The sequence below is a fragment of the Biomphalaria glabrata genome, chromosome 8, assembly GCF_947242115.1.
Source record: "Biomphalaria glabrata chromosome 8, xgBioGlab47.1, whole genome shotgun sequence".
In the NCBI taxonomy this organism is placed as follows: Eukaryota; Metazoa; Mollusca; class Gastropoda; family Planorbidae; genus Biomphalaria; species Biomphalaria glabrata.
This window is the reverse complement of record NC_074718.1, coordinates 9752104-9769184: the sequence shown is the minus strand read 5'-3', so window position 1 is coordinate 9769184 and position 17081 is coordinate 9752104. Positions and strand designations below refer to the sequence as shown.

Below are 17081 nucleotides of genomic sequence, written 5' to 3'. Positions count from 1 at the left end.
AGTATACAGCTTACTGATCCAAGGCATTCGAAAGAATAATTTTCCTTATTTTTTTAAAGTATTACGTTTCACTATAGGTTCCACTTTATCGCCCCCACCATTCCCCGTATTGTTTTCTTTTCTTTTTCTATGTTGTCGTATTTTATTTCCAACAGAATGTAAACTGGATCTTAGACATTGAAAACTAAACAAAGGGGAGATCACTGTGTTCAAAATTTTGTTGTGAAGATGTACCATTAGGGTATTCTATTGCTTTTTAACACATTTTTTTTTACAGAAACTAAAAACATGATATCTTCTCCCCAGGTTACTTGGAACAGGGGCTGATGGTGGTGGACCCCGGCAAGCTAAGAAAGAACTACATGAAAACAAAAACATTCTACATCGACATCGCCAGCATACTGCCCACAGACCTCTTTTATCTCATGCATGGCGGCCTGGACATCCCCTACGTCCGGTTCAACCGCCTACTCCGCGCCAAGAGACTTTTCGAGTTCTTCGACCGTACTGAGACCCGAACCAGCTTCACCAACATGTTTCGCATTCTTCACCTTGTCTTGTACATCCTCATCATCATCCATTGGAACGCGTGCATCTATTTCGCTATTAGTGCAGCTATCGGATTCGGCTCGGACACCTGGGTGTACGCCAACATCACCAACGCCAGCTCCGAGCTTTCCCGGATGTACATTTACAGCTTCTACTGGTCGACCTTGACCCTGACCACCATTGGGGAGACGCCCGCGCCGGTCAGGGACGTGGAGTATCTCTTCGTGATCGTGGACTTCCTGATCGGCGTCCTGATCTTCGCTACCATCGTGGGCAACGTTGGCAGCATGATCACCAACATGAACGCAGCCAGGTCCGAGTTCCAGCAGAGGATGGACGGGGTCAAGCAGTACATGGAGTTCAGGAAGGTCAGCAAGGAGCTGGAGGAGAGGGTCATCAAGTGGTTCGACTACCTCTGGACCAACAAGCAGTCGCTGAACGAGGAAGAGGTCCTCTCCGCGCTGCCGGACAAACTCAAAGCAGAGATGGCCATCCATGTGCACCTGGACACCCTGAAGAGAGTGACTATCTTCCAGGACTGTGAGCCAGGATTACTCGTTGAGCTGGTTTTAAAACTTCGCTTGCAGGTGTTCAGCCCTGGGGATTACATCTGTCGCAAAGGTGATATAGGTCGGGAGATGTATATAGTCAAACGTGGCAAGCTAAGCGTAGTAGGGGATGACGGCTCCACGGTATACGCCACACTCAGTGAAGGAAGTGTATTTGGTGAGGTGAGAAACTTTTTTTTTTTAAATTGCAATTCACTAGATCTATTCATGATGTAGAATAATCTTAAGATTTAAATAACTCTTAACTTTATTTTTAAAAAAATATATACAAATTTGGTGCTTATGTTTTGATCCTCATGTGGACGTATTCAATTCTGATCAAAATTATCGATTACTGATTTGACAATACTATGCTACTTAAATCTCTCCATTTACATTAACAGTGTCACGTTTTAGTAAGGCATTTCTTCATTGTAAAAAGTGAAAAGCTTCCCTTTTAGATCATGCGGTCTATAGGGCAGTTGATGTTAAAGTCATCTGTTTCTTTGGCCAACGGTTAACGAGCAAGGTGTAATATGACCAGCACAATCTGATCTTTTTCTTATATAATACAGACGTTACTTCAAAAAAGAAGATGATTACGTCCAACGCGTCATGCATTCAGTCATGCATATTAACCAATGACTTAAATTCTGCCACGTCACTGCTCTTCCTGGCTAGCTCAGGCAACCCATTCCATGCTCTAATAGCACTAGGGAAGAATGAGTATTTGTACAAATTTGTCCTAGCATATGGGATGAGGAATGTGCCTTTATCTTTGAGTCTTTCTGAGTATTTTATTAAATTTTGTTTTTGTATTTAAAGATTATGGTTCAATGTTTTATGTATAATTACTACTTTACTTTTGCGTCTTCTGTCCTGAAGGCTTTCTAAATTTAGTGATTTAACTAAAGGTGTTACTCTAGTCAAATGTGAATATTCGTTTGTTATGCATCACAACTAAAAACCACTTTTACTTTCTCCAACTAAAGTCAAGTACCCATTAAAGTTGGGTGCCCTAAAAATCCCAAAATTCAAAACCCCAGTCTTCATCGAGATTTGAACCCAGGACCACAGGTCCGGAAGTCAAGCTTAACCCCCCTCAGCCACCGCGCCCCCACAATTCTTTTTAGTTTTGCAAATATATATAAGATAGTTCAGTTTTTCCATATTGGAAATGTACTTTGATTACTTCAATCACATTATTTAAAACTTGCAATAATATTTCTACACAACCAAAACCATATTTAAAAAAATACCCCAAAAATATCTAGAATTACATGGACATAATCAATATATATTGTTATAACCCTATTGGCGGCGCGAAAGGATTAACTGTAGGTTCAGTTGAGACACGTGAGCTCAGGCGATGGACAAGGGACAGTACTACGATTACAAGCAAATATGACCAATATTATGGTCATGTGACCGAAAGCCTGCGAGGACTACAGACACAGTGTGTATAAAAGCGGCAGTTCTAGACAGGACACGCAGGAGACCGGGACTGTTAGTCGGGCTATGAAGTCGGTCCTGGTTGAGTCCCCAAGTGTTATGTACGAGTCCAGGAAGGGATAGAGACAGTAGAGTTTTGTACGGTGATGTACAGAGTAACATTTTAGTTGTTGATGTATTTGTTGCCAATTGTCTAGTATTGGCTGTTATCTACTTATCCATTCATTAAAATACCAGATTATTGTGGAGCTCTTGTTGTCAGGTTCTTGATGTGTTGTGTGTTTAGCCGTGTTTACAGAAGGCCTGATTAGGAGAGAATGTAACAATATGTAGGCAAAACCCCCATCTATTGTGTGTTCTTAAAAGTCAGTGGTACTGAGTATGAAATATGAACTTAAAATATAAGTTATAAAAAAGTATCACAAAACCCCTTAATTTAAATTGTCATCTAGAAATAAGTCTAAATATGCTAAACCAAAATGTATTATTTTTTCCCCTTCAAACTACTATCCAATGCACACACGTAACTACACACAAAGGGTTAATCTCGAGATAATAACAACAAAATAAAATGTTTCCGAAACAAACATTCTCTTTGAAAATGTTTTTTTTTGGTCTAACAAAAATCAATAAAGCAATTATTCACTTGAGTAAAACTGATTAAAAGCGTACGACGGGAAGAATGGAATGAGGCCAGGCTTCGATAAAGTGCAACAAAAGAAATAGAAGATGGCATTGTATCCAAAGGAAATGTTTCCCAGCATCTTCAGTCTGGAACAGCGACTTCCAAGAATGTGGGAAACTAGGAAATGTCAGAAAAGAAAAGACGTTTCTATAGATACGAATAAAAATCCAAGAAAAAAAAAAATTTATAGACACAAACTTATAATAAGCGTACTTGTAACAATTAGTTTTGATCAGTTATTTAATTAAATTTGTAATAGATCTAGACCAGTGATTCCCAAAGTGGTCTATATAGACCGCCAGGGGTCTACGAAGACTTCCAAGGGGTCTACGAAAGTGAAAAATTAAATTGGGGGTCTATGAGATGTCCACTGGGGTCTATGATAATGGATTTCATTTAAGCAGGTCGTGACTTTAATTTTCACATCCCATTAATGTAATTATTTCCTACACTAATATATGATTTGTAACTAAGTTGATCTTTTATACTGCTATTCAAATGAAAATTGTTGCATGTAATTTCAATACTTATTTAAATAGCTTTAATTTTGTCTACATTTAACTAATGTTTAACAAAAAGAAATGTAGATTGTACATCGTTGATTATTTAAAATTGGGATTCATTCCTTCCTTGTCAAACAAGCGGTTGCCTAAGCGCCTTTTTATGGCGTTATGAAACTAATTACGCTGTAGGATCATTTGAGACGACGCCACTCTGATAAAAAGTTAGAGATTTGAAAAACTTTCGAATTCTAAAAGATAAAGTTCAGAATAGACCAACAAGGGTCGCCGGCTCCTTATTTTTCCTCAGGATTGACGGACGAAAACTTTCCCATGTTTAGATATAGCTACAAAAGTACGAGGCAGCAGAGGTTTGTATTCAGTTTTCCTTCTACTAGACTGGTTGCAAGTTTAGGCGCCAGTCACTTCGCCCCTTCTCCTGTTAATGAAAACAGTTCTGCGGACCCAATATTTGAGCCACACGTGAAGGATCAAGAATAAAACGAGCAAAAGTTCATGTAGAACACTTTAACAATGATACTTTAGGCAAATTTATAAATTAATTACTATTTAATGTCTCAAGGATTAACTCATAGAACGAAAAATCCCTATATGTAACAATGTCAGTAGCAACACATTTCCAGTGTGTTTGGTGATTCCAGTAATTCATATTAATTATTTTAATTGGTTTAAATTTAATGTTTATCAATAAAAAGATAGATCTCTCTAACTTAAAATGTAGCTTTGAATTACTTTTTCCCTACTCGACTCAATAGTTAGAAATATTTTTTTTTTAAATCTAATTGATGACTTTGCTATATAAGTTAATAGGGGGTCTACCGAAAACCAGAAAACATGGCAAGAGGTCTACGAGACAAAAAAGTTTGGGAAACACTGATCTAGACTAACAATAAAAAAGCATTTAGCCTCGTCAGGCTTCTCATGCCAACACATTAACCACTCTGCTAGTGGAGAGCTTGTGAACGAGGAATATTTAGTTATCTATTGTTTCTATAATTTTGACCTATTTTTGTCAGGTTTGTGTTCACTAAGACTCAGACGACGACCTATACCGCCACTTCAGTGAATTATAATTTATTTCCCTTGTTTGAGATACCAAGCAAAATAATGTATTACTAACAGTTAATCAACTAATTGTTAAATTTTTATATTTAGGTAAAAGAAATAACTGTGCAAAAGTTTAGCTTGATCTGAAATTGGGAATGGGAGCAATCACGTGTACAAACTGTGAGTTTTTATAAGCATTGTAAAAAGTTAATGCTGGGGGCGCAGTGGCTGAGTGGTTAAGCGCTTGGCTTCCGAACTTGAAGTCCTGGGCTCCAATCTTGGTGAAGACTGGGATTATGAATTTAGGGATTTTTAGGGCGCCCCTGATTCCACCCAACTCTAATGGGTACCTGAGTTTAGTTGGGGAAAGTAAAGGCGGTTGGTCGTTGTGCTGCACACATGACGCTCTACTCGTTAACTGTTGGCCAAAGAAACAGATGACCTTAATATCATCTGCCCTAGAGACAGTATGGTATGAAAGGGAAACTTAACAAACATAATGAGATGTATACATTTGGAGCCTGAAGTTTTTTGGTAGTTGTGTATTTTTTTGGCCAACGACCATCATTGTGTTACCTGGCCATGACGATAACTTGTTCAATTTTCTTGAATAAATCTAGTCACCTAATACTCTTGCCACATACTCAGGTATTGATCAAGACTTAATTACATTCTATTAGCCTTGGAACTCGAAGAACCACACAACACCCTTGTAGACCAAAAGCTGAACAAATGGAAATATAATACATCTACAAACTCAAAATTTCGAAGAACAAAAAGAAAAGATGAATGTTAATTTTTTAATGTTAAAGTGATTAGAAAAGTTTAGGTCTATATCGCTAGATATATCTCCAACAAACGTAACGCAGCACTGAAAAAATTGGACTAGTCCAATGGAAATGTTCATTAGTAATCCGAAAAGATGTTTCGAAGAGATGAGGGCACATTACCACCCAGTCCAAAAATCCTTTAGAATTTGAACGCGGGACTTTTGACCGACAGACTTTGATTATGTTAACAGCTTTTTTTTTCTTTTCTTTTTTTTTTTTTTTTTTGTTTTTTTTGTTAAAAAAATCATGAACCTGTAAAGTGCAGTGTATTTTTTTATATATATTTTTTTTCTCCTGCTCAAAATCGGGCATGACCTGCTTGCACTGAAATATACTGGCAGCTATGACATTCAATTGAATGCATGAATCACGGATCAAAGTTTTTGGATTTATATTTACACTTATCTGTGTATTAGTGCATTTAAGATCCAGGAACTCTATCTGGGTGATGTGCACTGTAGAAGAAAATACATCTAGATTAACGTGACATGATATGTGCGTCTTTTCCTTAGGTTTTAAATACATATCCACAATAATACTGTCACCCATCACTTGTTACATTGACCGAAAAGAGATTTCCTGAGTCTGCAAAACATTTATTACATCATGATGTAACAGTATGAATTGCAGTGTTTGATTGATAATTGTTACAATGTGCTGAAAAAAACTCTCTAGCTCCTGGAATGATTTTGAAATTTTGTGGCCCACAAAAAGTTGAAATAGAATTACAACGTAGCTGGGCTCGATAGAGTTACTATGGGACTGAAGTGATTTCTAAATGCCTTCAGATGAATTAACCCCTAACCAAGAGGGGCCCCCATCAGTCAAGCAATTTCCTGTATTGTGTGATAATCAAAGACAAAAGTCTTCAATATCTATTTCCATAAACCTTCTTTATTGATTAATAGGAAAAATAAATGAAATAAATCATTTTAGGAATCAATATGTGTTGATAAGATTTCTAAATGTGCCTTAACTAGAAATAAGGGATGGCGATCTTATAATGTTTCTTTCAAATTTTCTCTTTCGCCACGAAAATAAAGGTAGTTTTGCGAAAATGGGTTTACCCGTTAAGCCGATACATCCATATGTATTAAAAACGAAAGAAGCGCGAGATGAATGAAATATGAAGTAAAATTAAAACGGATTTACCCGATTTGTTAAATAAATCGGATTATGAAGTACGTCAGGACTTCTAATTTCGCAGATATAAGGAACGAATTTATGTAAAAATGCTTTTGAAACACAAATTTGAAGGTTAATTTTTATTAAATAATGAAATCAATAGACTATATTTTGTATTTTCATGTGTCAAATTAAAAAACTATCTGTGCAAAGTGTAGTTTTAAAAATTAGATCTAGATCCTTTCGATCTTGTTTCATGTAAACATGATAAACATGGCCTAGATCCATGAAATAGTAATACTATAATAGAGTTGGGCAACTTTTTATTTTAGGGTCTTAAGTTTGTTTTAGGGCTACTATACATACGTTACAGTTCCAATTAGTACCCAAGGAACATGTATGCCAAGTTTTATCAAGATTAGTGAAACGGATTTGATTTCTATACGAAACATACATACATACGCCTTACTTTCTGCTTTATGTTATAGATGCTAGTATTAGAAATTTTACCAAAGTAGAAGTGTATAATTAAGCATGCAGATATTTTATCTTAGCATATCTTATTTTCATAATGCTATGTTTATTTCTTCCATCTAGGTCAGCATATTAAATATCGCCGGAAACAAGACAGGCAACCGAAGAACCGCCAACGTTCGAAGTCTAGGTTACTCTGACCTCTTCTGTCTTTCCAAGGACGCTCTCTGGGACGCGCTCACCGAATATCCGGAAGCCAAGAGAAAACTGATAGAGGCCGGCCGGATGATCCTCATGAAGGACAACCTCCTGGACGAAGAGGCAATGAGGCGGGCGGAGGAGAGACAGGAGACGGTGGAGCAAAGAGTGGACAGGATAGACCTCTCTCTAGACAACCTGCAGACACGCTTCGCCCGCCTTCTAGCCGAGTTTAACACGACGCAACAGAAGTTGAAACAGAGGATGACGAAAGTGGAGAAAGTCCTGGCCAGGGAGGACGATCTCGTCTCCACATTTTCCAATACTGCCAACATAGCAGAAGTGACTGCAGACTCTTCGACAACCTAAACATCTCTGAGCTCAAAGTCCAACTTCACTGTTTTAAAATAATTGCAAGTTCTGATGGATATGTTCTAAAAGATGGATATGTTCTGAAATAGATGGATACGTTTTGAAAAGAATGGATAAGATCTTTAAAAGATGGATACGTTGTGAAAAGAATGGATAAGATCTTTAAAAGATGGATATGTTTTGAAAACACTGTAAATATTCTGAGAAAAATGGATATGTTCTAGGGAAAATGGATATGTTCTAGGGAAAATGGATATGTTCTAGGGAAAATGGATATGTTCTAGGGAAAATGGATATGTTCTAGGGAAAAAGGGAAAATGGATATGTTCTAGGGAAAATGGATATGTTCTTGGGAAAATGGATATAATTCTAAAAGAAAAGATGGATGTATTACCTATTTCCACAGGACAATTCGCCAATGCAAGTGCCACTCACACATATATTTCAAAAATTTAAATATCCCTGTTACTTTTTTTTAAATATATCACTGTAGATGGTTTCTGGTAATCAGAGCTTGAATAGAAACCAGCTTCATTTTTAGGAAATCTGTGATTATTGAGTGTTCCATCCCTTATGACGGGTCTGACTTTTTCTATGATTCCTCTAAGTTCTTCCCGTGTATCAAAGAACAAAACTTGTATCAAATTCAAAGCAATAAATAATTTAATTCTTTGTTTTTCAATAGTGGATATAATTTGTTGAAGTGTTGAGGCTAATTACCGAAACTCACCATTTTGTTTTTTAAATAGTGGATATAATTTGTTGAAGTGTTGAGGCTAATTACCGAAACTCACCATTTTTGTTTTGAACGGGCTCTCAGACATGTAGGCCTACTGTATTCCAGACTTTGTGATGTCAGTGTATCTCATGTTTCTTCACTTCATACTGCGTCTAGAGTTCCAAGTGAACGCCACCCTGTGCAAGGCTGTTGATCTGTTATAACTCTTCTTCACAATAGGTCATTGAAGTGTATGGAATGCTTTGTCACTGTACTAATGTTCAATATGTGCCTATTCAATAAATATACTAAAAGCGAAAAACAAGACATATGTATCATATCTTGCTTCATGATGTTGGTTTCAATTTCGTTTAATAATGTTTAGCCAAAAGTAACAATTGCACAAATATTGTATCATACTTTTTTTTTCAAGAAATGTTTCTGTTTTTTTTTCCTGGGCACTTTAGTTGTTTGTTTTTTTTATTAAAGATTTAAAAAAAAATAAACTAGATATTTTGTGAAAACTAGATATTCCAGATGTGCAATAATAATAACTTTTAACCAGCCAAAACTTGCAATTCTGACAGATCTTGAAGAACTATCACACGAAAAGCAAGTATCTAAATACTTTAGGCATATATATATATATATATATATATATGAAGTCATACTATAGAGATTTACGGAGAAATGACTAATTATATGTAAGAACTCTTTTATTTCAGTTGAAAGATATTGCATTTTGTTTTCTTTGTTATTGTGTTTCTAGTTTTTAATATGCTTTCCTTTCAACTGCTATGATGGTGCTATGCATTAATTGTTTCTATTTTTTTTTAATTTTAGTTTATTTTGATTTCAGTGACAGAACTGTTACATAATTAAATAATTAATCCTTTTTTATCACAATACAATTTAAATATTTCAAATTATTATTTTTTTAAATTTTAGTTTTTGTTTACAAGTTTTCAGCAAAGTTGTTTTTATACTAGAATAAAGTCTGAAAACTAATAAGTATTTTTGTTTAACACTGATCTAGTAAGAATCCAGAAATTCTCTTCATTTCACTGCAACAATCTGACGAGTTTTTCCAAAGTGCTATGATTATTTGAACATGCTTTATCGAGAATAAGAAATTACTACTCACAAAAATTAAGTAGCCGACATTTTTGTTTAGTCTTCTTATTAAACTTTTAGAGAGAACTGTAAAATACATTTGAAATGTGTTCATATTGGGCAATATGTGCTCATATGGCAATGTGTAGACTGTGGGGATAATTGCCTCTAGATTATGTTACCGTTACAGTTTATTTTAGCATTCCCTAGAAGGCATTGTCCAGAAGGCACTCTAAAAGGCATTGTCTAGAAGGCATTGTCCAGAAGGCACTCTAAAAGGCATTGTCTAGAAGGCGTTGTCTAGAAGGCATTTTCTAGAAGGCATTGTCTAGAAGGCATTGTCCAGAAGGTATTTTCCAGAAGGTATTTTCCAGAAGGCATTGTCTAGAAGGCATTGTCCAGAAGGCATTTTCCAGAAGGCATTGTCTAGAAGACGCTATCCAGAAGGCATTTTCCAGAAGGCATTGTCCAGAAGGCATTTTCCAGAAGGCATTGTCTAGAAGACGCTGTCCAGAATGCATTTTCCAGAAGGCATTGTCCAGAAGGCATTGTCTAGAAGACGCTGTCCAGAAGGCATTGTCAAGAAAACATGATCCAGATGGCAATGTTGTCCAGAAGGCACTCTAAAAGGCATTTCTATAAGGCATTTTCCAGAAGGCATTTTCCAGAAGGCATTGTCTAGAAGGCATTGTCTAGAAGGCATTGTCTAAAAGACGCTGTCCAGAAGGCATTGTCCAGAAGGCATTGTCTAGAAGACGCTGTCCAGAAGGCATTGTCCAGAAGGCATTGTCCAGAAGGCATTATCTAGAAGGCATTGTCTAGAAGACGCTGTCCAGAAAGCATTGTCAAGAAAACATGATCCAGATGGCAATGTCTAGTAAGCATTGTCTTTATGGAAACGTCCAATAGGTATGGTCTTGTGAGAAATATATATATATAATATTGTTTAGAAGACTTTGCCTAGAATACATCGTCAGGAAGATATCGTCTAGAAGTAAACGTCTAGAATACATTGTCCAGCAAGAAATATATGGCTGTTATTTAGCAGACATTGAAAACAAGATCGTCAAGAATACATTGTGTCATAGCCAATGCTGGAAGACATTGCCCTTAAGGTCCGTTTATATTTGAATGTAACATTTACATCTGACCATTAATCTGTAGCCATAATCAAAGTATTCAAATCCTAGGGATACGAGTTTACTCTCGTTGAATGATACAATAAATAATTTTAAATGGCTGTTCTGAAATGTTCTTGATACCAATGTTTGTCCTTTTTTATTTACTTTTTAAGTTGCATTTTAACTATTACAATCTTCTGCATTTTTATTTACGGGTTTTGGGGGAAAATGGGAATTCGGGAATCCGTCCAAAGATTTTATGTTCCATTTTCTGTTTTAGTTTTTTTCTTTTCTTTTGATTCTTTCATTCATGAAAAATCTCGTCACTCATTACTGATGTGTATTATAATATTAAGATATTCATTAACAAATAATTTTTCTGGTTTTCTGTTTGCAAACTGTTAGCAGATAGAATTTGATTGGTTGCATATGGATGTGTTCCCATGATTCATCAAGCAGACGGGAATGATGGGAACTGTAATTTGAAAATATCATCTCCTGTTTTCTCTTTCATTAATGTTCAATTTACACAAGTGTCTAGAAACTGTTGTATGCAGTGTTCACTTCGTGTTACAGAGTTAAGTTTCGTATTTCTCAATGAACATGACTACTAGATACGTTTCAAAATATGTTCTTAAAATTCTTTATTTTTGATGTTTCTGAAAAAAAAACTTTTGTTATGCAGTATTTCTAATGAAGAGAATACATGAATTATGAATTTATTTTGTTTCGACAGACTAACACAGAAAAAAGACCACTTTCACTTCAAAGAGAGACAGGAAAAGACAATTAATATAGAAGCTATTTTTTATGTATTTCGATTAATAGTGAATCCTCTCCTCTTAGGACTCTCGGATTTCAAATATTACTTTTTTCCCGCCACTTGAGATTCATACAAAAACAAGGAAAGCTTGAAAACTTTAAGTATTTTTTAAAAGGAAATCTGTGTTTAAGTTTCAGATATACAACTCCTAGTGAATATATACGATGCCTCAATTTTCAATTCTCGAGAAGTTGCCAAAAACATTAATAATTAACGTTGCACTGTAGAATGTATATAAGAAGCTTTGTTTTCAAATATAAATCAATATAAACCCAGCAGACGGTTAAGAAGAAACCCAACATTTTAAGTCCACTCTCCCTTTTTCTAGATGGCGCCAAGTTTATCGTTTCATGACTCTATGATGTTGTTTTGTAAGTTAATTGACCTAGACACTCTTAGCTGTTTTTTTTTCTGAAACTCTTTTCGTAGCAAGTTGACTGTGCTGAGATTTAGCTCCCTTCTGAGCAGTGTCTCTTGGGTGCACCTTTTCCCCCATTCAGTGAAAAGCCTGACCCCCCAATCACGTGCTAGTACCCTAAATTTCTCGAAACCATGGTTCCTGTCATTTTAAGTCTTGTAAAAGTAAATCAGAATCTCCAAATGTAAATTATATAAACCATAAATCATCTTATAGAAATGAGATGAACGCGATTACTATGGACGGAAAGGTGTCGCCCCCTCCTCTCCACGCAGCTGACGTGTCCAGTAGAACGACAACAAAGTTTGGGATCAGCGTTGTCGCAGGCTGTGCCAAGGTGTAGCACTGAATACTGCAAGCTACCAAAGAGTCACCGGCTCATCATTTTTTCCTTAGGGTTGACGTCCGAAGCCTCCCCATGTTTGGGCGTAGCCACAAGGCAGCAAGAATTTTGGACTAATTGTTTTCTTTCTCCTAGGGTGGAGCCAAGTCTAACTAGTCCCCCCCCTCTCCCAGAGGTTAAATAGTTTAGGCGCCGTAAACTAATGAGCATAAGTAATCCTCTAGCTATAAATAGATATCAAAAGCATGTGTTTCTAATAGGGTCTGACAATCAGTTCCTGGTCTCAGAGTAAGATATTGGGACCAGCAGAACTGTAATCATTGATAAGGATGGGGGGGGGGTGGGGAGAATGCAAGTAACTGGCACCTAAACCACTAAGTCAGTGTTTCCCGAACTGTGTTCCGCGGAATATAGTGTTCCGCGAGGCCTGAAAATGTGTTTGAGAACCACTGGGGTAAGAGATAGTAAAAGACTGTAGCATGTTCTTGTTTCTAGAAGCTGAAAAACAAACATACATAGTACAATAGAATTTTGAGTAGAGATCTACTAAAAAAAATACCAATGTGTTCAAACGCTTGCAACAAATGTATAGATTGTTGATTCTAATGATGTATTGGATAAAACGGAGAAATATATGTAAATTTGATGTTACTATGATGTGTGAATCTCTAGAAGATCATTTTCATAGTTTGACTCAATATCGTCTGCTTACTGACCTACTTTTATTCCTATGCATAGACTGAGGTATGAATGTTTTAAACTGAATGTAAAAAAAACTGTGTATTTAGATTACGTCTCATGGCTGCAGGTACCTAGGCTTACATCACTTATTTACACATAAATTTGTTTAGTTATTTACGCCATCTAGACATTTTTCTCAATCTCTCTCTCTTGCGCCTTCTCCCTGTCTCTCCCTATCCTTATCTCTCTCTCTCTCTCGTTTTCTCATTCTCTCCATCGCTCTCTCTATTATTGATATATATTTTTTGTTGCCATGGAAACACACCTTTTTTTTATCGTGTGTGTCTGGCTAGTCTACTGATTTCATTACGATATTCGGATGTATCTCTAGAAAGCTTTTTTTTTTAAATATCAATTTCGTTTTTCATTTATTCTTCACTTTAAGTTCTTCACATTTGACTTACAAAAAAATAACAACAACAACATTTTTATAAATCACTCACTCTGTCTAGTACAAATCTTGTACACATCATTTCTCCCACTTCCCATTCTCGGATCAAGTCGAAGCTCTGCACAATGATTCATTGTCGATGACAACACAGGAATCAATTAAAACATTCACTAAATAGTTAGATATTTAGTAAAATATTTTTTTGTTTTTTTTTATATAGAAAGAGTTAAATCTTGCATTATTGAGAAATATGGTGATGATAGTGCGGTTCTTTCCCTAATATAAGCTTTTTTTTTATTTTGCACGTTGTTGTTTTTTTTAAGATTTACAGCAATTCTTCACTAGTTTTTTTTCTGCATCTCTTTTAGTGTATACTAATTTAAATACCACTGTTACAACCAAACAGCAGAAAAGGATGAACTTAATAAACGAAATAATTCTAAAATTATTAAGCCAACAAACGCCGAAACTATTAAAACATGTCTTCCTAACATTAAATCGTTCAGAAGCAGACGTCACGCTTTCTGCTGGGTCTACAAAAAACACGACAAACATGTTTACTGCTTGATTTATGCGCTATTCTTACGAAATAGGCGTAGGACGTAATTTTTTTAAACGAACGTCTGAAATTAATAACATAATAAAAATTTTTGTTTTTAATTCATCAAGAAAGAATTAATTTATCCAGGGACGTAGCTAAGAAATCTCCATCGTTTAGAAGCCCAAAAAGGGGCGGGGGATAATATTTTATTTTTAATGTAAAAAAACACACATTTTAGGACCCCCTTCAAGTTGGGGCCAGGGGGATTTTCAAATTCTCCCCCTCTTCCCCCCACCCTAGCTACGACACTAAATTTATCAATCAAAAAAGTTTTCTTAGAGTGTAGACAAGGACAAATTCTTTGACAAGCTGATTCTCTTTCTCTCCATTGTGATGAGTAGTGCCCACTATAAAAAAAAAGGTCCCAATTTTGATGGGGAGGTCCTTATGCATGAAAATCGCCTTCCCAAACGACTTCTTTATAGTGAGCTTTGTGCAGGAAAGCGCTCTCGGAAAAATGGGGGGGGGGGGGCGGTCAACAAAAGCGTCACAAAGACACCCTTAAGGAAACACTAGATCTCGATTGCTTCTCATGGCGTGAAGCCGTCAGTGTCGGAGTCTCAAGGTACGAGTCAAGGACAGCGGCCAGCATGAAAGAACTCAGAGGTAACAAAGGCTGAGAGAAGAAGCAGATATATCAGCAGTAGACACGTCTGTGGTCGGATTTTCAAAAGCGAGGATTAGACTTAATAGCCATCTTTGAGTTCACAGGAAATGAGAAATGTGCTCATCTTCAACCACGCAGCATAAATAAATGTCCCTTTTCAGACCTTGCGATCTATAGGGCAGATGATGTAAAGGTCATCTGTTTCTGTGGCCCACTGTTAACGAGGCGGTCATGTGGCCAGCACAACTACCAACCGCCTTTATTTTCATCAACTAATGTCAGGTACCCGCTAGAGCTGGGTGGACTCAGAGGCGCCCAAAAATCACGAAATTCAAAATCCCAGTCTTCAATGCGATTTGAACCCGCGGGACATCGGTTCAGAAGCCAAGCGCTTTACCGCTCAGCCACCGCGCCTCTCCTAATCAAACTGAGAAAGAAAATATGGGCTACTCCCTTGGAGTTCTGTTATTTTAATTCATAATCCTGGCAATCCCAGTCGTAATGCCATTAAATGCATTTGACATTATCCATAAATGGAAGTGGACTTTTCAATAACAGAACAATAACAATCATAATAACGGCTTTATGAGTCTAACATTGATTGGTCGGGACAGCAAAATTATCAACGGAATTTGATGACGTAATCGCCGAGATAATGGAAAAAAAAAGTTTCCATGCAAAACTTACACCTGTGGGATTTGTCCTACTTTTGATTTCAGCCGACATTGGGTCCGACGGCGGTGACAGAAGTTGTCGAACTTGAGGACGCTTTGTTGAAACGGATTTGTTCGAAGGGCGAGCATAAGACAAAAGATTCGCAAATTAGATGGAAATTATTGAAAGGATAATTGAGAAAATAAAATAGCAAGAAACCAAATTTCAAGTCTTCCAAATTTGGATTATTAATTGGTTTCTCTCTCTCTCTCTCTCTCTCACCATCCATTCATCTATCTGTATTTCTATCTGTCTGTCTGTCTGTCTGTCTATCTATCTATCTATCTATTTAATCTATCTATCTATAACCTATCTATCTATCTATCTATCTATCTATCTATCTATCTATCTATCTATCTATCTATCTATCTAAACTATCTATCTTACCGATCTACCTATCCATTTATCTATTTATCTATCTATCTATCTATCTATGTATCTATCTATCTATCTATCTATCTATCTATCTATGTATCTATCTATCTATCTATCTATCTAAACTATCTATCTTACCGATCTACCTATCCGTTTATCTATTTATCTATCTATCTATCTATCTATCTATGTATGTATCTATCTATCTATCTATCTATCTATCTATCTATCTATCTAATCTATCTATCTAATCTATCTATCTAATCTATCTATCTATCTATCTATCTATCTATCTATCTATCTATCTATCTATCTAATCTATCTATCTATCTATCTATCTATCCTTTTCATAAGTCTCTCTTTCTCACCCTCTCCTCCCCATCTTTATATGGCTCTTTCGTTCTCGACACTCTGTCTCCTTTTCGTTTCTCTCTCTCTCTCTCTCTCTCCCTCTCTCCCTCTCTCCCCCCCCCCCCTCTCTCTCCCTCTCTCTCTCTCTCTCTCTCTCTCTCTCTCTCTCTCCCTCTCTCTCTTTCCCTCTCTCTCCCTCTCCTCTCCCTCTCTCTCTTTCCCTCTCTTTCCCTCTCTCTCCCTCTCTCTCCCTCTCTCTCTTTCCCTCTCTCTCCCTCTCTCTCCCTCTCTCTCCCTCTCTCTCTCCCCCCTCTCTCTCCCTCTCTCTTTCTCCCTCTCTCTCTCTCTCTCTCTCTCTCTCTCTCTCTGTACAACTTTCTCTTTCCATCTACTAGCTTTCTTTTGAACATTTTCCAAAAGCTATCCCTAATTCATTATCTCTCTCTTTTCACTCTCTCTCTCTCTCTCTCTTTCCCCTTCCTCATTCTCTTTCTTTCTCTTTACATGACAGCGTGACAGCACCTTGTGTATACAGAATTTAACATTTATTTTTGTTGTTTTTTTAGTCCTAATATCACAATGTCTTTCTCATGCCACTAAATAGGTGGGAATATCAAGGTAGGGGTTTCAATTCATAAAATGTCCACTTCCAAATTAACTAAATTGTAGTATGCTCTTGTTGTTTTTGTTTTATTGTATGTAAAAATGATCATTTTTAGTACTAGTTGATTGTGATGATAATACGATTTTGCCTCCATGTGAATGTCCCTAATAGGACTCACAAAAAAGTCTTGTTAACTTACAGATTTGCAATGTGTTTTAGAATATTGATCATTGTTCTAGACATGTATCTTGTAAGATGAGATATTTCGTTTCGTTTTATTTCAAGAATGATTCATGTCATTGTTTTTGTTTTTTCGCAGTCAATGGAATTTGTGACAATAAAGTTCATACTGAAAGCTGC

The 17081-nt window shown here is 36.5% G+C and overlaps 1 protein-coding gene across 3 annotated transcripts in view; it reads left to right on the top strand.

The window, feature by feature from the left end:
* The window catches only part of LOC106074320 (cyclic nucleotide-gated olfactory channel-like), a 196046-nt gene extending 178965 nt beyond the window's left edge, over window positions 1-17081 (top strand). For all 3 annotated transcript variants that reach the window (XM_056039139.1, XM_056039140.1, XM_056039141.1), the window contains 2 exons: window positions 307-1280; window positions 7355-17081. In XM_056039139.1, the coding sequence (XP_055895114.1) occupies window positions 307-1280; window positions 7355-7798 (1418 nt within the window). In that variant the 3' untranslated portion in view covers window positions 7799-17081. The remainder of the gene's footprint in view (window positions 1-306; window positions 1281-7354) is intronic.